The sequence below is a fragment of the Gorilla gorilla genome, chromosome 9 (assembly GCF_029281585.2).
Source record: "Gorilla gorilla gorilla isolate KB3781 chromosome 9, NHGRI_mGorGor1-v2.1_pri, whole genome shotgun sequence".
Lineage (NCBI taxonomy): Eukaryota > Metazoa > Chordata > Mammalia > Primates > Hominidae > Gorilla > Gorilla gorilla.
Window position 1 is genome coordinate 118,291,393 of NC_073233.2, and position 22,308 is coordinate 118,313,700.

The following is a 22,308-nucleotide window of genomic DNA, read 5'->3' on the forward strand; positions in this document are numbered from 1 at the left end:
TGTGGAGGTGGCAAACAGTGATATTGATGATCTTCTCCCTGTACAGGCCTAGGCTCATGTGTGTGTGTCTTAGTTTTTTGTTTGTTTGTTTTTTTTTTTCTGAGACAGACTCTTGCTCTGTCGCCCAGGCTGGAGTGAAGTGGTGCAATCTTGGCTCACTGCAAGCTCCACCTCCTGGGTTCACGCCATTCTCCTGCCTCAGCCTCCTGAGTAGCTGGGACTACAGGTGCCTGCCACCACGCCTGGCTAATTTTTTTAAATTTTTATTTTAGTAAAGACGGGGTTTCACCGTGTTAGCCAGGAAGGCCTTGATCTCCTTAACTCGTGATGTGCCCGCCTCAGCTCCCCGAAGTGCTGGGATTATAGGCATGAGCCACGACACCCGGACCTGTGTCTTAGTTTATAACAAAGCAGTTTAAAAGTAAACCAAAAAAAGTTTTAAAAATAGAAAAAAGCTTATAGAATAAGAATATAGAGAAATAAAATATTTTTATACTACTGTACAATATGTCTGTGTTTTAACCTGAGTGTTATTACAAACAAGTCAAAAAGCTAGAAAAATGAAAAAAGTATAAAGTAAAAATGTCACAGTAAGCTAAGGTTAATTTGTTATCGAAGAAAGAAAAATATTTTTTTATAAATTTGTGTAGCCTAAGTGTACAGTGTTTATAAAGTCTGCCGTAGTGTACCATAATGTGCCAGGCCTTCACATTCACTCGCAACTGACTCACCCAGAACAACTTCTAGCCATGCAGGCTCTATTCATATTAAGTGACCTGGAAGGTGTACCATATTTAACTTTTTATACTGTATTTTTACTGTACCTTTTCTATATTTAGATATGTTTAAATACACAAATGCTAACTATTGTGTTATAATTACCTACAGTATTCAGTATAGTAACATGCTGAACAGGTTTGTAGCCTAGAATCTATATGCTATTCCATATAGCCTCGTGTTCAATAAGCTATATGATCTAGGTTTGTGTAAATACACTCTATGTTTGCACAAGACCAAATAGACTAATGACACATTTCACAGAATGTATTCTCCTCATTAAGTGGCTCAAGACTGTATTTTTATTTCAGCTTTATTCTAGTTCTTTCTTTCTGGGACTCCAAATAGAAGTAGACCATTTGATTTTGTCCCACAAGTCAATGATGCTAGTTTTTTCTTTTTTCAGTCTTTTTGCTCTTTGTCTATCATTTTGAAAGTTTCTACTGCTGTGTTTTCAAGTTTAGTGACCTTTCTTTTCTGTGGTGTTATTGGCTTTCATACATTTTTGTACATTTAGAAATTTAAAAACAATTCCAAGTAACTCACTATCAAAGAATAAACAGAGTGGAAGTTTGAAAATATTTAAACTGAAGTCATAAAGATACTGAAATGTAAAGGAAATACATTTCAAACTCATTTGATGTAGCCAAACACACTATTTAACGGGAATTTAAATTCTTAGAAACATTTAAATATATATTTTTTAAAAGAAAATTAAAAATTGATGAGCTAAGTACCCAGCTCAATAAGTTAGAAAAAAAAGCTGGGTGTAGTGGCACATGCCCGTAGTCCCAGAACACTACAGCCTCAAACTCTTGGGCTTAAGTGATCCTCCCTGCTCAGTTTCCCAAGCAGCTGGGACTACAGGTGTGCACCACAACATTCTGCTAATTTAATTTATTTGTTTTTTTCAGAGAGACAGGGTTTCACTATGTTGCCCAGGCTAGTCTCGAACTCCTAGCCTCATGTGATCCTCCTGTCTCAGCCTCCCAAAGCTCTGGGATTTCAGACCTGAGCCACCATACCCAGACTCAGTTATATCCTTAATTCAAGTTTAGGAAACTCACCAATATCATTAGCTATATTTATAAATAGCCTTGGGGTGGAATGTTAATTTCTTGGGACAAAATCAACTTAGATCTAATCATATACTTAAAAAAAATTTCAGATAATGATATATTCTGACTTTACTCCTAAATTATATAGATCATGTAGAACCTTAAGCATCTACTATTGAATACAGACTTGAAAAAATATATACATAAACAATAATAAAATCATAGTGAGGGGTGAAGCCAGCTGGACTTCTGGGTCAGGTGGGGACTTGGAGAACTTTTCTGTCTAGCTAGAGGATTGTAAATGCACCCATCAGCACTGTGTAAAAACACACCAATCAGCGCTCTGTGTCTAGCTAAAGGATTGTAAATGCACCAATCAGCACTCTGTAAAAACGCACCAATTAGCATTCTGCGTCTAGCTAAAGGATTGTAAATGCACCAATCAGCACTCTGTAAAAGCACACCAATCAGCGCTTTGTGTCTAGCTAAAGGTTTGTTTGTTTGTTTTTTGAGATGGAGTCTCACTCTGTTGCCCAGGCTAGAGTGCAGTGGCGCAATCTCGGCCCACTGCAAGCTCCGCCTTCTGGGTTCATGGCATTCCCCTGCCTCAGCCTCCCGAGTAGGTGGGACTACAGGTGATTGCCACCATGCAAGGCTAGTTTTTTTTGTATTTGAGTGGAGACGGGGTGTCACCATGTTAGCCTGGATGGTCTCACTCTCCTGACCTCGTGATCCACCTGCCTTGGCCTCCCAAAATGCTGGGATTACAAGCGTAAGCCACTGTGCCCAGGTAGTAGCTAAAGGTTTATAAACACACCCATCAGTACTCTGTAAAAACGGACCAATCAGCACTCTGTAAAATGGACAAATCAGTGCTCTGTAAAATGGACCAATCAGCAGGACATGGGCAGGGCCAAATAAGAAATAAAAGCTGGCCACCCGAGTCAGCAGTGGCAACCCGCTCGGGTCTCCTTCCATGTTGCGGAAGCTTTGTTCTTTCACTCTTCACAATAAATCTTGCTGCTGCTCACTCTTTGGGTCTGCACTACCTTTATGAGCTGTAACACTCACTGCGGAGGTCTGCAGCTTCACTCCTGAAGTCAGTAGGACCACGAACCCAGTGGGAGGAACAAACAACTCCGGACGCGCCACCTTTAAGAGCTGTAACACTCACTGCGAAGATCTGTGGCTTCACTCCTGAAATCAGTGAGACCATGAACCCACTGGAAGGAAGAAACTCCAGACACATCTGAACATCTGAAGGAACAAACTCCGGACACACCATCTTTAAGAACTGTAACACTCACTGCGAGGGTCTGCAGCTTTATTCTTGAAGTCAGCAAGACCAAGAACCCACCGGAGGGAACCAATTACAGACACAGTAGCATAGTTACACACTTAATAAATATTTATTGACTAAAGGCATATCCAAAGAGTTGCTGTGATAATTAAATGAGATAAATTATTTTTTAACTTTCATTTTAAATTCAGGGTTACATATGCAGCCTTGTTACATAGGTAAACTTGTGTCATGGGAATTTGTTGTAAATGAGAAAAAAATCATAAAGTTCCTAACATAGTTAATAACAAAGGTATTAAATGGCTGCTCTGTGCAGGGCACTATGCCAGCTGCTGGGGATATGAAGATGACTAAGACAGCATCCCTACTCTTTGAGAGCTTTGGTTTACAGGAGCTACACAAATTACTTGTGATGGAGCAGAAAGTACCATGAAGCTCAGAGTAGATACTCAACAAATATTGAATTTTTATGGCATTGTCTTCTTCACAAAGTACTTTCATGAACATTATCACATTCAACACAGTGGTTACAATACGTTTCATGGGAATAAGCAAAGGTTTTAGGTGTTCAGCAGAGGATAAGATGACCTGTTGGGATACATAGGCATGGCTTCCTGGGAAAGATGGCATTTGAGAAGGATGCTATGGTTCGAATGTTTGTGTCCCCTCCAAAATTCATGTTGAAACTTAATCCCCGATGCAACACTATTAAGAGATAGGGCCTTTAGGAGGTGATTAGGCCACGAAGGCTATACCCTGATAGATGAAATTAATACCTTTGTGAAAGGAAATTAAATCTTGGGTTCCCAAACTCATTAAACCAAAGGGAAAAGTCAAGCTGGGAACTGTGTCACTCAAACCTGCCTCCCCCTTTTGGTTCCTAAATAAGATGGCTACAAGATGAAAAGATACACACCAACCTACACACCTCCCCCATATTTTGTCCACAAGGAAATTCCTAGTGAGCTGCAAGATCTTTAAGGTGTTTCTGTTAAAATTTCACCATGGCAATGTAAATCGATAGCTTACATTTACAAGTGCAGTCACCCCCCTGCCAGTCAGACACAATGCACATTTTCTTTTTTTTTTTTGAGATGGATTCTTGTGCTGTTGCCCAGGCTGGAGTGCAGTGGTGCATTCTTGGCCCACCGCAACCTCCGTCTCCTGGGTTCCAGCGATTCTCCTGCCTCAGCCTCCTGAGTAGCTGGGACTACAGTCACATGCCACCATGCTCACTAATTTTTGTATTTTTTAGTAGTGATGGAGTTTCACCATATTGGTCAGGCTGGTCTTGAACTCCTGACTTCGTGATCCACCTGCCTTGGCCTCCCAAACTGCTGGGATTACAGGCATGAGCCACTGTGCCTGGCCCACAATGCACATCTGATTGTTCCCCTGCCCCATTTCGTCTATGTTATGTTGTGTAAAATGCAGATTGCCTGCATTTTTCCTCTGCCACATTTGTCTATGTCATCTTATGTAAAGAAATGCCGATTCACTGAGCCAAAGGCATGAATGACCATTTTTTCCTACTCCCCTCTTAAATGAGAATTGTGTACTTCTCAATATTCCACACTTTCCCCTTTAAATTAGGAGCCCTCAACATCATCTTCAGAGAAAGGCATAGACCTCTCTTCCAGGCATGCATCCTTAAATTTGGCAAATAAACCTCTTAAAATGATTGAGATTTGTCTCATCATTTTTCTTGATTGACATCTGGTAACCATGAAGGGACCCTGAGTGAAGGTAGCCCGGCCTGCAGCAGCTCTTCTATCTGTGCTTGGTACCAGCTTGGGCATATTATAGCCCAAACCGATAGGATGATTTGCTGAAGTCCAGGACCTCTCTCCTCCAGGGATCCCTGATCTTCCAATGTTTTTCAATTGGGGGTCTGATGTTTATTCGCTGTTTAAAAAAACTCCTTTTTTGTGAGGACTTTCCATTCACTTCCATCAAGGAAGGCGAGCCTGTCTGCTTCTGCATTGGCGGAGAGCAGTCTTCAGCTTGGGCCCCATCATTAGGTAAGAAACTGGTTTGGAATTCTGTCTTGCAAATTATTTTTAAACAAATAAAGTTAGCACTAACAACTAGCTATTGTTAATTTTTGCTTACACTTGGAGCATTCAGAAATCATGTAATTTGTGTGATCATTGCTAGTTTTGCTTAACTGTTTTGTTGTTTGTTTCTGTCTTGTTGGTTTTTGTGTGTGTGTGTTTTGGTCCTTTCCCTTATCGGATTTGACCAACTCCATACCCTCTAGCTCATGAGTGTGGAATCTTCCACTCTAAAGAAATAAAAGCACCTTGCTTCCTTCAGCCCTTTGGGGCATTCTCCGGCAACTGAGAATCACGTGAGGGTGTCTGGGAGGAATGCTCCCTAAGATGTGCAGCAGCTCTAAGTAGGTTTCCCCCTCAGAAGAACATATTTAGGGTCTAATCTCAGCAAACAGGTGCATATAAGGAGCTGACCCCTCCTGCACCTTAAGCCCCTGACATGCTGTGCCAGGTAGCTGTGACACAGGTGGACTGAACCGGTTCTGGGGGTAATGACCCTGAAAAACTAGGTCTGCAAGCAGCACACTTTGGGTCCGACACATGTCCTGAGTTGGCCAAATCTGAAGAGGAAATCTAAATTATTGGGAATGAGTCCTCTAAGTTAGCTAAAACCCCAGCAGCTGTGGAACATAGTTCCACCTTTAGAAACTCTGGCCAGGTATATGCAAAATACTTGTGGTGAATTGTCGTGTAAATATTTAACCAAGTGGACCACTATAACTAAAGCAGATTCTAAGTTACAGTGGCCTAAATGGGGATCTTTTGAGATGCACATATTCGTGTACCTGTGAACCAGGATGGAAAATGCAGGCACAAAAACTAAACAACCAGAATGGGAGAGCTACTTTCAGTGGTACCTGGAGAGTAAAAGGGGAGAAGATTGCCTCATCTCCCTACAGAAGGCCAACAATCAACTTAGAAAAGATAATCAAGAACTCTCTAATTTTTTCTCTCTCTTAAAGAAACCCTGGGAATCCCTTACTTCCCCCTTGGCACCTCTCCCACCTCCACCAACACCCCAACTCTACCCTGATCTCTCTGAACTTCCCCAACCAGAACTGTACCCTCCTTATCCTGCATGTTCCAATCTACCATCTTCTCCTCCTTGTCTACCACTGGCTCAAACAAAGACAGTAGAGAGTCTAACTTCAAAGACCCTTCCTCCTGCTGATTCTCTGGTAGCCCCAGTGGCAGCCACTCATTGGAAGATGTGGAGTAGAGGGACCTTGCAGGGACATCTCTCATGATCACCCTATTTCGGGAACCCTGGTGATTGTCTACCAACCTAGTCAAAAACTGAATTATGAGGCATAAAGAATTTCCTGGCTGGGCATGGTGGCTCACACCTGTAATTCCAGCACTTTGGGAGGTTGAGGTGGGTGGATCACGAGGTCAGGAGATCGAGACCATCCTGGCTAACACAGCAAAACCCTGTCTCTACTAAAAATACAAAAAATTAGCCGTGTGTGGCACGCACCTGTTATCCCAACTACTCAGGAGGCTGAGGCAGGAGAATCACTTGAACCCGGGAGGTGGAGGTTGCAGTGAACTGAGATTGTGCCACTGCACTCCAGCCTGGGTGACAGAGCGAGACTCTGTCTGAAAGAAAAAAAAAAAAAGAATTTCCTGACCCCCATAAAGATCCAAGTGGGGTTGCATGAGAATTTGAGCTAATTATTAGAACTTATGACCCAGGTCATTCAGACCTTTATCAGCTAGTCCACATGTTGGTCTCAGAAGCTAAAGCTAAGGAATGGCTGGAAAAATCACAGTGGTCAGACCCTATAGCAGATTTGACCCCTTAAGGCCCAACAGAGCCACAACAACGAGCCCCCCAAAATCCAGAAGACAGGCACAAAGATGCACGGAAATGAGCCACTGCTCTGTTAAATATCATTCCTTCAGTGTTCCAAAGGGTTATGGATTGGAATAAAATCCAACAATGCTGCCAGAACCCAGTTGAATCAGTTTTAGATTATTTTACACATTTTGATAAAATGTTGAGACAATATTGTGGGATGTCAGCCGATTGTTTTGAAAACAATAGAAATGGTACATTATTAAGCAAATTTCTTTCTTTTTTTTTTTTTTGAAGAACTGAATTGGTCTATTAAATATAAAATTAACTCTTGAATTCTTTCTGGTTTATTTACATGGAATTGACAAATTGAGCACTCGGGGTTCAAATATCTTCATTACAAATTGTACATCTAAGAACTGAATCATCTATGCTATCATAATATCAGATCAGTTTTTTTTTTTAATTTTTTTTTTAATTTTTTTTATTTTTTATTGATCATTCTTGGGTGTTTCTTGCAGAGGGGGATTTGGCAGGGTCACAGGACAATAGTGGAGGGAAGGTCAGCAGATAAACAAGTGAACAAAGTTCTCTGGTTTTCCTAGGCAGAGGACCCTGCGGCCTTCTGCAGTGTTTGTGTCCCTGGGTACTTGAGATTAGGGAGTGGTGATGACTCTTAACAAGCATGCTGCCTTCAAGCATCTGTTTAACAAAGCACATCTTGCACCGCCCTTAATCCATTCAACCCTGAGTGGATACAGCACATGTTTCAGAGAGCACAGGGTTGGGGGTAAGGTCACAGATCAACAGGATCCCAAGGCAGAAGAATTTTTCTTAGTACAGAACAAAATGAAAAGTCTCCCATGTCTACCTCTTTCTACACAGACATGGCAACCATCCGATTTCTCAATCTTTTCCCCACCTTTCCCCCCTTTCTATTCCACAAAACCGCCATTGTCTTCATGGCCCGTTCTCAATGAGCTGTTGGGTACACCTCCCAGATGGGGTGGTGGCCGGGCAGAGGGGCTCCTCACTTCCCAGTAGGGGCGGCCGGGCAGAGGCGCCCCTCACCTCCCGGACGGGGTGGCTGGCCGGGCGGTGGGCTGACCCCCCCACCTCCCTCCCGGACGGGGTGGTGGCCGGGCAGAGGGGCTCCTCACCTCCCAGTAGGGGCGGCCGGGCAGAGGCACCCCTCACCTCCCGGATGGGGTGGCTGGCCAGGCAGGGGGCTGACCCCCCCACCTCCCTCCCGGACGGGGCGGCTGGTCGGGTGGGGGGCTGACCCCCCCCACCTCCCTCCCAGACAGGGCGGCTGGCAGGGCGGGGGGCTGACCCTCCCCACCTCCCTCCCGGACGGAGCGGCTGGCCGGGCAGTGGGGCTCCTCACTTCCTAGTCGGGGCGGCCGGGCAGAGGCGCCCCTCACCTCCTGGATGGGGCGGCTGGCCAGGCGGGGGGCTGAGCCCCCCACCTCCCTCCCAGATGGGGCGGCTGGCCGGGCGGGGGGCTGAGCCCCCCACCTCCCTCCCGGACGAGGTGGCTGCCGGGCAGAGACGCTCCTCACTTCCCAGATGGGGTGGCTGCTGGGCAGAGGGGCTCCTCACTTCTCAGAAGGGGTGGCTGCCGGGCGGAGGGGCTCCTCACTTCTCAGACAGGGCGGTTGCCAGGCAGAGGGTCTCCTCACTTCTCAGACGGGGCGGCCGGGCAGAGACGCTCCTCACATCCTGGATGGGGCGGCAGGGCAGAGGTGCTCCCCACATCTCAGACGATGGGTGGCCGGGCAGAGACGCTCCTCACTTCCCAGATGTGATGGTGGCCGGGAAGAGGCGCTCCTCACTTCCTAGATGGTATGGCGGCCGGGCAGAGACGCTCTTCACTTTCCAGACTGGGCAGCCAGGCAGAGGGGCTCCTCACATCCCAGACGATGGGCGGTCAGGCAGAGACACTCCTCACTTCCCAGACGGGGTGGCGGCCAGGCAGAGGCTGCAATCTCGGCACTTTGGGAGGCCAAGGCAGGCGGCTGGGAGGTGGTTGTAGCAAGCCGAGATCACGCCACTGCACTCCAGCCTGGTCGCCATTGAGCACTGAGTTAACGAGACTCCGTCTGCATTCCCGGCACCTCGGGAGGCCGAGGCTGGCAGATCTCTCGCGGTTAGGAGCTGGAGACCAGCCTGGCCGACACAGCGAAACCCCGTCTCCACCAAAAAAATACGAAAACCAGTCAGGCGTGGCGGCGCGTGCCTGCAATCGCAGGCACTCGGCAGGCTGAGGCAGGAGAATCAGGCAGGGAGGTTGCAGTGAGCTGAGATGGCAGCAGTACCATCCAGCTTCGGCTCGGCATCAGAGGGAGACCGTGGAAAGAGAGGGAGAGGGAGATCGTAGGGAGAGGGAGAGGGAGAGGGAGAGGGAGAGGGAGAGGGAGAGGGAGAGGGAGCAAATTTCTTTCTTTCTTTCTTTTTGGTTTTTTTTTTGAGATGGAGTCTCAGTTTGTTGCCCAAGCTGGAGTGCAGTGGCGCTATCTTGGCTCACTGCAACCTCCGGCTTCTGGGTTCAAGAAATTCTCCTGTCTCTGCCTCCCAAGTAGCTGGAATTACAGGCATGCGCCATCATGCCTGGCTAATTTTTGTATATTTTTTAAGTAGAGACGGGGTTTCACGATGTTGGCCAGGCTGGTCTTGAACTCCTGACCTCAGGTGATCCACCGGCCTCGGCCTCCCAAAGTGCTAGGATTACAGGCATGAACCACCACGCCCGGCCAAGTGCAAATTTCTTAAATGAACTACATAATGATTTAGCCACCCTTGTAAAATGCCACATGACAAATTGGGCCACGGCCAGAACTAATGAACTAGTTAACTTAGCTGACCAATTATCCCGCACTATGCTAAAAAAGGAAAAACAAAAGATTGCCCGAGTTATGCATTCACAGCTAAAGCAATTAACTTCTCAAACCTCTCAGCCCTGGAAAGACTTTAAGATCCCTCAGTTTGAGGACTCTTCCCACCCAGTCTGTTACTACTGTTAAGAGACCAGGACACCTTAAAAGAGACTACCTTACACAGAAAGGAAAGAAAAGGCAGGTAAGTGCAATTCACGAAGACTAGGGGTGCTCCAAGGAAGTTCAGGGGTTTCACCTCTCCAAATAGTCTACCCTGACAAAGAAGTTGGGAGAGATTAATATAATAATAAACCATGAGCTTACAATGGCCTTAATTGATACACGAGCAACTATATCTCTTATAAATCCCACCTTATTTAGAAACCCCATTCCTTGGAGTAATAAAAGAATTAACATGGTGGGTGTGTCTAATAAAACTATCTCATGTTTTAAGTCCAAACCTATACCTTACCATTTTGTTAGGTTCAGCTCCCCTGCCACAGGCTCTAAGTGTGACATACTCAGTCTGTCTCGGGTGTTTCTAATATGCCCTGGGGCCCCTGTCAATCTTTTGGGCCAGGATCTCCTCAACATCCATAATGCCCATATGGCATTATGACATTATCTTTTTCATCAAAAAGTGAACTCTTTTAAGAATTGGAGCCAGGACACCAAAAATACCAAATTCAAAAACGTCCTGACAATGTACCACAATTTAGTACTAGTAATGTTAAAACGTCACCTTGTGACCAGGAAAGTGAAATGCAGACAGAGAAGGAAATATTAGGGGAGAAGAGAGGACATTGGAATAAAGAGCAGGAAACAGTAAAACTCCTTTTGGCTTCCACAGTCTTCCTGTTAACCCCAGAAGCAGAACACTTACTCCAGGATGTCCCCTGCCACTTATGGTCTCAGTCACATACAGATATAGAGAAAATATTCTCAGCCACTCCTATAAAGGTAGAGATAAACCCAAAGAAACCCCTACCCAACCTTAAACAATATCCTCTATGACAACAAACCATAGATTAAATTGCCCCTATCATATGATTATCTGAAAAAGGGGGCTCATTATTCCCTCCACAAGCCCCTGCAACAGCTCTGTGTTTCCTGTAAACAAAACAAAACAAAACAAAACAAAAAACAAGTGGGAGAGGATGGAGATTTGTACAGGACTTGAGGGTAATAAAAATTATCATAATACCCAGAGACCCAGTAGTCTCCAACCCACACACCTATCGGGGGAACCCACCCCCGATAATTCATGTAGGTTCTTTTCTATTTTCCCTAAGTGTCAGCTGGTCTGAGAAATAAAGGGAAAGAGTACAAAAGAGAGAAATTTTAAAGCAGTGTGTCCGGGGGAGACATCACATGTCAGCAGGTTCCGTGATGTCCCCTGAGCCGTAAAACCAGCAAGTTTTTATTTGTGATTTTCAAAAGGGGAGAGGGTGTAAGAATAGGGTGTGGGTCACAGAGATTACATGCTTCACAAGGTAATAAAATATCACAAGGCAAACGGAGGCAGGGCGAGATCACAGGACCGGAGTGAAATTAAAATTGCTAATGAAGTTTCAGGCACACATTGTCATTGATAACATCTTATCAGGAAACAGGGTTTGAGAGCAGACAACCGGTCTGATCCAAATTTATTTGGCGGGAATTTCCTTGTCCTAACAAGCCTGGGAGCACTACGGGAGACTGGGGCTTATTTCATCCCTTATCTACAACTGTAAAAGACAGCTGTCCCCAAAGCGGCCATTTTAGAGGCCTCCCCTTAGGGACACATTCTCTTTCTCAGGGATGTTCCTTGCTGAGAAAAAGAATTCAGTGATATTTCTCCTATTTGCTTTTGAAAGAAGACAAATATGGCTCTGTTCTGCCCGGCCCACAGGCAGCCAGACTTTAAGGTTATCTCCCTTGTTCCCTGAACATTGCTGTTATCCTGTTCTTAAGGTGCCCAGATTTGACATTGTTCAAACACACATGCTCTACAAACAATTTGTGCAGTTAAGGCAATCATCACAGGGTCCTGAGGCGACATACATCCTCCTCAGCTTACAAAGATGACAGGATTAAGAGATTAAAGACAGACATAGGAAATAATAAGAGTATTGATTGGGGAAGTGATAAATGTCCACGAAATCTTCACAGTTTATGTTCAGAGACTGCAGTAAAGACAGGCATAAGAAATTATAAAAGTATTAATTTGGGGAACTAATAAATGTCCATGAAATCTTCACAATTTATGTTCTTCTGCCATGGCTTCAGCTGGTCCCTCTGTTCAGGGTCCCTGACTTCCCGTGACACATACCCTTCTATCAGCTCTACCCACCACCAGTCAGTATTTCTCAGTTGTGGATCTCTGCAGTGCTTTCTTTAGTACTCCTGTATGTCTGGACAGCCAGTATTTGTTTGCCTTTACTTGGAAAAAATGGCAATATATGTGGACTATAATCCCCCAAGAGTATACAGAAAGTCCTGTTTACTGTTCCCAAATATTAAAGGTTGATTTAGAGGATTAATTTTTCCCCAGGGCTCAACACTCATCCAGTATGTGGATGACCTTCTCCTTTGCTCAGACATACTCTCTTCCTCTCTGGAAGATAGTCTATACTTAGTCAGCCACCAAGGGACACAAAGTGTCTAAAGACAAACTGCAGCTATGCTTACTGCAACTTAAGTATTTGGGGCATATTATCTCAGTCAAAGGACTGAATATTAACCCTGATAGAGTGAGAGGAATTTTAGCTTTCCCAATGCCCGCCACCAGGAAACAACTTAGAGGACTTTTGGCCCTGGCAGACTATTGTAGAAACTGGATACCAAATTTCTCCCTTACAGCTCAACCTCTGTATGCGTACCTAAAAATTGAACAACCTGATCCCATCATGTGGACTCCAGAGGGAAAATCAGTTGTACAACAAATAAAGGAAATTCTAATGCCCCAGTCTTAGGGCACCCAAACTACAAATTGCCTTTCTCCCTTTTCATACATGAAATCAGAGGTACTGCATCTAGGGTACTGATCCAGAAACTTGGTGATCAGCAGAGACCTAGAGGCTATCATAGCCAACAGCTGGACCCTGTGGCTCAAGGGCTGCCTCCTTGTGTGAGAGCAATAGCAACCACGGCCCTTCTGTACAAGTCTGTTGAAGAAACAAATATGGGTTCCCCCTTTAACATTTTTGTGCTGCATTCTCTTGAAACCCTTCTAAACTCTCATCATACTCAACATCTCTCTGTCAACTCGTTAGCCTCTTATGAAATTCTTCTTTTATCATCTCTCAATATTACCATTTCCCATTGTAATAATCTTAACCTGGCCACTCTTGCTGGGCCCTTCCAACAAAACCTGTCATGACTGTGTTCTGGTAACTGACCTATTTCTCACACCCAGGACAGCCCTACAAGAGATGCCACTGGATAATGCTGAGATAGAATGGTATACAGATGGGTCTTATTTGAGAGGAAAGAATGGAAATTTTAGACCAGGATGTGCTGTGGTTTCCTTACTAGAGGTAATTGAAGCCAGTCGTCTTCCCCAAGCCAGATTAGCTCAAGTGGCCAAATTGATTGTCCTGATCTGAACTTGTCAATTAGCAAAAGACAAGGCTGCAAACATTTTTACTGACAGTGCTAGGCTTCTGGGGTTGCATATGACTTTGTGAGGCTATGGAAAGAGAGAGGATATTTTAACTTCCTCAGGGCAACTCATAAAAAATGGACAACAAGTATCAGAGCTGTAAGAAGCTATTCTAAAACCAAAACGTTGGCAGTTATAAAAATCCCAGGTCACTGTCAGACACCACAGAAAGTCAGGGTAACCAATTGGCTGATATCACAGTTAAAAGGGCAGCATTTGATCCACCAGCCCCAATTTGGGAAATGGCCATAAAACCTGAAACACTTAAAAACATGTTGAAAGAAACCCAGAACATAGCTCCTACAAAAGAGAAATCTACTTGGAAACAGGCAGGGGGATTTTTGTCTCCCGAAACTGAAATATGGTGTGGACCTAATCATAAACCCATTATTCCAACAGGATGTCAGGTGTCCCTTATGGAATATGTTCACAACCTAACCCACTGGAATCCTGATAAAATTATATCCTGGTATAAACAATATTACTGGAAACCATCCTTCACAGTGGCACAAAAAGCTTACTCTTGATGTGCTATTTGTCCCAAATATAATCCAGGAAAACCCCTCCTTGGGGCCCAGGGTCATTTTCCCCTTCCGGCCAGACCTTTTGAGGTATGGCAGCATGATTTTATCCAGCTGCCATCATCTCAAGGTTATCAGTGTTTTAGTAATGGTCTGCATGTTTTCCCATTGGGTTGAAGCTTTTCCCTGCAGGCAAGCAACAGCCACGGCAGTTGGAAAAATCCTACTAGAAAAAATTACTCCACTGTGGGGAGTCCCCGGTGAACTTCACAGTGACAGGGGAACTCACTTTACTGGCCAGATTTTTCAAAATATTTGTACAATTTGGCCATATTTCAACATTTTCAGGGTGCCTACCATCCCCAGTCCTCAGGCCTGGTGGAGAGGACCAATGGAATAATTAAAACACAATTGGCTAAGTTCACAGAGGCATTTCACCTCCCCTGGCCCAAAGCACTCACCCTAGTGCTGCTTATACTCCAATCCACCCTTCTTGGAAAACATCAACCGTCCCCTTATGAAATTATAACTGGAAGGCCCATATGTATGGGAATGAAAATAACCAATCCAACTTTTCTCAAGGGAGATATATCACAATATTGGGAGGGATTCATTTATCATCTTAAAAAAGCCAAGATTTGGTAAAGAATTCCTTTCACAGTGTGCTCCCTGAAGATAAGGTGCCTGGTCAAGATCTGCAGCCTGGAGACTTCTGTCTATTGAACAAGACATTTAATAAGGGATTCTCTTCAACCTCTATGGAAAGGCCCATACTAGGTACTATTAACTAATCTACGTGCCACAAAATTAGAGGGTATAGCCTCATGGATTCACATCTCTCATCTTAAAACGACACAAACTCCTGAGTGGACTGTAACTCCTATCAAAGACCTTCACCTCCAGTTCACTAAACATTGACCTTCAACCCAGCATAGAAGCAGACGACAGCTGTGTGGACTGTTTAACCCCAAGACACAGGACCAGGCCTGTATACAAAAGAATGCCTATGTTTATTGTATAATAACCATTACAATTATTGTCCCAGAGCTACTGGCAACTGCTGTCTTACAAAGAACAGGACACTTGCCTTGTCTGATTTAATGTCCTTTTAGTAGCTAAATGAATTTTTACAACCTTGCTATTATTGACCCTATATCCCCACACCTTCTTGCCATTTTCACCCACTGACTCCAATGAAATGAACCTGTTTCTACAATGGGCTCAGGATTATGCAGACAGGTTACAAAAGGACACCTGCTGGATATGCAGACTCATGCCTCTTTCCAGTGGCTCCGGCCTGCCATGGTGGGTATCCTCCTTCCAAGGTTAGGACTGAATAGAATACCAAAAATTTATTATATCACAGAAATGGTCTGGTATTCTTAGTGCTGGCATAAGAGAACAAGGAAGATGGAAAAAGTTTTTCAATGGAAAGGACCAGCTCATTAGCTCTCACTTTAGCATCCCCCACAACTAAAAAAAAAAGGTGGTAATTATGCCCCAAACAACAGCCCATTTCAAAATGGAATAATGCAAATTTGGGATGAATTTCTCTGGCCCACCCCTTCATTTGGCCAACTCAGCCAAAATGCTGGGATCAAAGAAACCACATCAAGGATTTATGGCCAGAAAGTATGAGAAATATGGGGTGGATACTGGGAGAATGCTGTGACCACATTATCATATTACAAGACACTGACTGGCATGCCACCGATTGGTTGTAGCAACTAGGTATTTATTGGCTAGCTCCAAATGGGATATATTGGCTGTGTGGTACTAACTTACGGCTGTGGTCACCTCCAGGGTGATTAGGAAAATGTTCTCTAGGTTACACTTGAGTACAGGGGTGAATAATTCAGACCCTGCCAAAACCAGCAAGCCTTTTTCATTTACGATCTCACTGGACATGTTCAGTATTCCAGGGGCATGATCACTTGAAGATTGAAGCTAAGTATTGAAGACGTTATATGGCCTATAGAGGCCCTAATGAATTACACCAAAAAGGCCCTAAATGATAGCCAGATGAGTATCTCGTTGCTAAACAGTGAGGTCATGCTTTTGAGGAAAGCTGTGTTGCAAAACCATATGGCCTCAGATATACTCACAGCAGCACAGTGGGGGGGCCTGCACCATCATAAAAGCTGAATGTTGTGTGTATATTCCACGTGAATTGAAGAACATAACCTGACTTATGACTGATATGAAAACCCAGATAACCAACCTGTCAGATCCAAAACCCTCACTAATCAATTGGTTGAGTGATTGGTTTGCATCCTGGGGAAGTTGGTGGCAGAAGCTGTTGCTTATAATAGGAATAATAATAATAATAATAATAATTTCTGTTCTGTCCTGTTTCTGCTTACAGTGTTGTTATGGTATGTGCTTGCAAATAAGTCCACACACAACTGAAAGGGCTAGGGTAATGATTGCCCAGGGAATTGCTGTAATTGAGGAGGCAGTAATATAACCTGACCCACCTTCCAGGTTTGCTTCCTATTTGTTGCTATACATCTGGCTTAGGTCCATATATATATACATATATATGTGTGTGTGTGTGTCTGTATTTTTTTTCTTTTCCTTCTTTTCTCCCATTATTTTTTTATCTTCATGGGACATAATGTCTTAGGAATGAGCCTTCCTAGCAACGTGGGACCTGAACTTCTAGGAGTTAACCATCCTAGTGAGGAGAAACCAGCTCAAAAGAAAAGGAAGAAAAAGCAACCCTAGGCCAGAAAGCTGTATTCCTTCTAAAATGCTTTCTCCAAAAGATTTTAAAGAAAAAGAAGGGAAAATGTGAAAGGAAATTAAAACTTGAGACCCCAAACTCATTAAGCCAAAGGGAAAAGTTAAGCTAGGAACTGGGTCATGCAAACCTGCTTCCCCCTTTTGGTTTCTAAATAAGATGGCTACAAGATGAAAAGCTACATATCGCCTCCATATTTTGCCCACAAAAAAATTCCTAGTGAGCTGCAAGATCTTTTAAGGTATTTCTGTTAAAATTTCACCATGGCAATGTAAATGGATAGATTATCTTTACAGATGCAGTCACTCTGCTGCCCACCAAACACAAATGAATATCTCATTGTTCCCCTGCCCCATTTTGCCTATGCTATCTTACGTAAAAATGTAGATTTCCTGCATTTTTCCTCTGCTCCATTTGTCTATGTCATCTTATATATAAAAAAAAGCAGATGCACTGAGCTAGACAAGGGTACGAATGACTATTTTTCCTTATCCGCCTCATACACGAAAATTATGTACTTCTCAATATCCCACCTTTTCCCCTTTAAATTTGGAGACTTCAAAATCATCTTCAGAGAAAGGCATAGAACTGTCTCCTGGGCGTGCATCCTTAACTTTGGCAAATCAGTCTCCTAAAATGATTGAGAATTGTCTCATCATCTTTCTCGATTGACACCTTTATAAAAGGGTTGGACGAAATTGGCATGTTTGCCCTTCCTTCTTGCAGCACGTGAGGACACAGCAACAGGACACCATCTTGGAAGCAGAGACTGGGCCTCTCTATCAGACATTAAACCAGCTGGCACCTGGGCGACCCAGTATCCAGAACTGTGAGAAAATAAATTTCTGTTCTTTACACATTACCCAGTCTGTGTGTTATTTTGTTATAGCATCATAAACAGAATAAGACAAAAGTCTTCAAACAATGAATGGATTTTGAAAGGAGTAAAAGATGGGCTGGGCATGGTGGCTTACGCCTGTAGTCCCGGCATTTTGGAAGGCTGATGTGGGCAGATTGCTTGAGCTCAGGAGTTCCAGACTAGCCTGGGCAACATGGCAAAACCCCATCTCTAAGGAAAAAAAGAAAAAAAAAGGGATGGAGGGGTGGGAGTTTTATAGACAAAGAAATACATAAGCAAACAGATAAGCAAAAGCACGTCCTCAGTAATTCCATGTTGCTTTATCTGTATTCATGATCATGTTTACAAATCCATTCTGGAATTCTGCTGACTACTGATATTTGCAATTTTTGGCATTACTTCTCATCCACCTTAGAAAACCTGGAGAACATTTTTTCTATCTTTAATCTTCATATACATGCTTAATGAATTCTGATGATTATTAATGGAAATTTCATAACATCAATTTATTCACCAATATTTATTAGACCGTTGATATGTTCAAGACCCTGTAGCTGGTGCTGTCGGAGTCACTAAGATGAACTATATAAATAACTACTCTATGTGTACGAATAACTACCCTACAAAGCAGAAAGCTATCAAGTGCCTTAAGGGAGTTGAAACTGTATTTGCTACAGGAGGGCTGAGAGAAGAGAGAACATCTACGATTTTTTTTCTTTTCAATTCTCTTCCTACAACTAATTCATCCGACCTTGGAAGTTTGGTCTTACTAAAAAAAAAAGTTAGCTGTTCTTTCACAACCTCCTCTTCAAGATTACTTGTCAGGGTTTGCTGTGCCCTTCGCAGCTTGAAAGACTTTCTCTTCATCCAACGATTTGAGGCAATTAGGAGCCACTGCCTTCTCTCTGCCATTGGGTTCCAGAAAGCACCATACATTGTCCGCAGAGACTTTACTCATGCTTACACTTTCTTGTTCTGAATCTTCAAAGATTAGCGGGGTGTGGTGGCACACGCCTGTAGTCCTAGCTACTCGTGAGGCTGAGGCAGGAGAATCACTTGAACCTGGGAGGCGGAGGTTGCAGTGAGCCGAGATTGCGCCACTGCACTACAGCCTGGGCAGAACAGAGAGACCCCATGTCAGAAAAAGAAAAAAAAAGTATCTGATTGTGTTTAGCATATCTGCAATATCCCCTTGACTTTGGCCTTTAGCCTCTTTATGAGTACCCTGATGGAGGAAGGCCCAGGAAGCGGTAGCCTTCCTGGTTTGTGACGCACGGTGTGCATTGCGTATTAGATTAACATCGGAATGGCCCTGAAGGCTGGAACATCTTATCTGTGTTTGAGAGTTATGGAAACTCTGATCCTCCATGAGAATAATTTTTCCAAGGTCTCAGATCTCTAAAGCAGTAGACCTTGGATCTGAACATTGCTATTTCTGACCTTAAAGCCCATGCATTTCCCACAACATATGAACCATGATAAGGTGTATTTTAAAGTTCATCTTTTCTGGTTTTTGTGAAAGTCTTTTAGAAATCTCAGCTCATCACAAAGTTTCCGGTTCAGTCTCGTGGGTTTCATGTACTCAGCCAGCATTTACTTGCCAGTCAAGGTCTAGGATGGCTACCTGTCCTCTGCAGCAGCCCCAAGCCTATTCATTAATTTCATTTACAATTTTATAGTCATAATTATTTCTTTGTATAATAGCATTCTGAGATTTTCCAAAATTTCCCACTGTCTTTGTTTTACAGTGCGCAGAATTCACTTTTGCTCTAACTTGACTCCAAGATGACACAATTTCCCAGTTTTTTTTTTTAACGGCTGGGGGATGGGGGTATGCGGAACAGAACACAGTGGTCCAGCTAACCGATTTCCGCTAGACGTCCAGCTATCTTTCAAAATATTTTGTTTCTGCATGGCAACTTCAGCCGCTAAAAAAGCATCCAGCTTACGACGGAACCTGGAGGGTTGGTAAAGGCCCCCTGCGCTGGCCCCGCCCCATGGGACCGGGCGGCGTGGGCGTGAGAGGCGGGGTGGGGCCGCGCTCTGCTTGCCAATGTCTTTATAGGTCACCCGGAAGGCACGCGGAACCTCGGCGCGCTGCTCCCAGCAGGATCTCTCCGCCACTCCAGCTCCGCGCCCCTCGCCGCGCCCTTCGGGCGTCTGCGCCGCAGCTGCCGCCCCCGCCTCTTTGGAGTCTCTCGCGGCCTCAAAGCGCGGCCTGCGTCGCTTCCGGCAGTTCCCGACCGCGGGCGATGGCTGCCGCTGGGGGCGCCCGGCTGCTGCGCGCCGCTTCTGCTGTCCTCGGCGGCCCGGGCGGCCGGTGGCTGCACCACGCTGGGTCCCGTGCTGGATCCAGCGGCCTGCTGAGGAGCCGGGGGCCGGGCGGGAGCGCGGAGGCGAGCCGGTCGCTGAGCGTGTCGGCGCGGGCCCGGAGCAGGTAGGGCGCCGTGCGGGCGCGATCGCCGGCGCGGGCCGGGGTCCCCGGTGGGTGGCGCCTGGCTCTCTGGGCCGAGTCTCTGGTTCCAGTGCCTTCTGCGCGCCGGGCCCACACCCCGGAGGCCTGCCTTTCGCCCCCCTCTTCTGGGGTGCTCTCGCGGCTCCGTCTCGCTGCTCGGTGGCGTCGCTGCCTCCCTTCCGTCGCACCGCAGAGTTCCTTTCCGCATCACCCACTCCCGGCGGGAATCGGGGACCCTGGACGCCCAGCTCCCTTTCCCAGCGCCTCCCGTGCCCTGAGGAAAGCCGGGACTTTGCTGCTGCTTGTTCTCCGTGTGATTTGTCTGGGATCTGACCTTTGCTCTGCCCGAAACTGGCAGTGACCTTCGCGACAGGCTCCCCTCCTGCTGTCCTGGCCTGACACACCTGCCAGCTGTTTTTTTCAGGGCCTTGCCCTGCTTTGAGAGGACACCCAGGTCCCAGGTCTTTGTCAGGGGGTGTCCAGGTAGAATACACCCAGCCCATACCCTCTGCTGCCCTGTAGGCCCTTTGCTAGTTGCTCAAGTGTTGAAAGCCCCTGCGTTGAAGTAATCTTCCGGGACTTGAAACTTGGCTTTGGCACTGATTGTCTGACGTGCCTAACTTGGTCAGTCCTTAGGAACCCAGTTTCTCCATTTGCAAGTTGGATATAATAACAGTGTAGACCTCCTATGGTTAATTGAAGAATAAATGAGTTAATACAGCGATACGGGTAGTCTTGTGCCTAGCACGTAGTGAGGGCTCAGTAGATGCCACTTGGTAGCAGCAGCAGCAGCAGCAGCAGCAGCAGCAGCCTCTTAGGTTCACAATGTTAAGAGAGTTTTGTATTAAATATTGAAAGAGATGTGACAATTTATCCCAAATGTGTTGAAGTTTTAGGTTCTTGGGCATATTTGTTTTTCAAAGACACTCTTTAGATATACTAGAAATACAATTTACACATAATTTCTACCAACATGGTGGCGGTTTATATAATGCAGATTTCTCGACAGCTGTTTGACCGCATGATGTAGGGTAGCAGGAATCGAGAACTAGAGGGAGAGTGTGTTGGATTTGTATGCTGCTTTGTCTAGTTTGTTTTTGAGGTCTCTGAGAGCAGGGTCTAAGACTTTCAGTCATCTTTTCACCACTAATCCCGTTATCTGGTGAGTGCTCCATACATTTTTGTTGTGTGAACTTTGGGAGAAATCAGGGAGAAGGCAAGCCAGATTTATTTGTTCCTGTTTCCTCTGCACTTCCCTCCCTGTCTTTGACCAGTGTGGGTACCGTGCTTTCTGTTATACAATGGATGAGTTTTGGACAACTGTATAAATTGGGACAGATATTGAACATGCTTGTGTAACTGGTATAAAGGAACATGAATGTTTTTGTAATAATTGGGAGTTATCTTTCTCAGATTTGTTTTTTGGATTTGGATATGTCAGGTTGTTTTAAAGGGGAGCACGTCTATTTCCTCATAATCCTGCTGCCCTCTTTATTGGCACAATTTCTATTCATGGTCTTATCATTCCTCTTACAGACTTTGGAGCTACAACTGGATTTTCCAGTTCTTACTGTGTTAATGAGACTTGTGCTGTAACTACCGTAACTACTAATCACATGTGGCTATTGAAGTTTAACATAATTAAAGGTAAATAAAATTAAAGATTCAATCTCGTAGTTACACTAGCCACATTTCGAGTTCTCAGTAGCCACATGTGGCTAGTGGCTACTGTATTGGACATTGCAGGTATGTGTAGAACATCTTTGTTATGGCACAAAGTTCTTACAGACAGAGCAGTTCTAGAAACTGTAGTTCTGTCTTTGAAGTTTAACAACTCGATAAGCTATCAGTAATTGAGAGTCAGAAAAACTCCTTTTACTCTAAAATACCGTGACACAAGGGGGTTTGCAGTGATTCAGGTAGCAAAGATCTTTCACGTGTATTATTTCGTATGACTCTTAAGACAATTCTATGAGGTAGGGAGGGTAGATAAATGGGAATAAAAATTTCATATTAAGTAGCTGACAAAACTAGGACTAGAACTCAAGAAGTTTTTGTGGATTTTAAAAAATTTTTAAATTTCTATTTATTTTTAAAATTTCAGTAGTTTTGGGGGCACAGGTGGTGTTTGGTTAATGGGTTAGTTCTTTAGTGGTGATTTTGGAGGTGTTGGTGTACTCTTCACCTGAGTGCAGTGGTGCCATCATGGCTCACTGCAACCTAC

At 44.6% G+C, this 22,308-nt stretch overlaps 1 protein-coding gene across 1 annotated transcript in view; it reads left to right on the top strand.

Moving 5' to 3' along the window:
* The first annotated feature begins 19,324 nt into the window (after nt 1-19,324).
* Nucleotides 19,325-22,308, top strand: part of FDX1 (ferredoxin 1) — a 33,591-nt gene continuing 30,607 nt past the window's right edge. Inside the window, exon 1 of the mRNA XM_031016437.3 lies at nt 19,325-20,066. Coding sequence (XP_030872297.2) covers nt 19,627-20,066 — 440 coding nt within the window. The 5' untranslated portion in view covers nt 19,325-19,626. The remainder of the gene's footprint in view (nt 20,067-22,308) is intronic.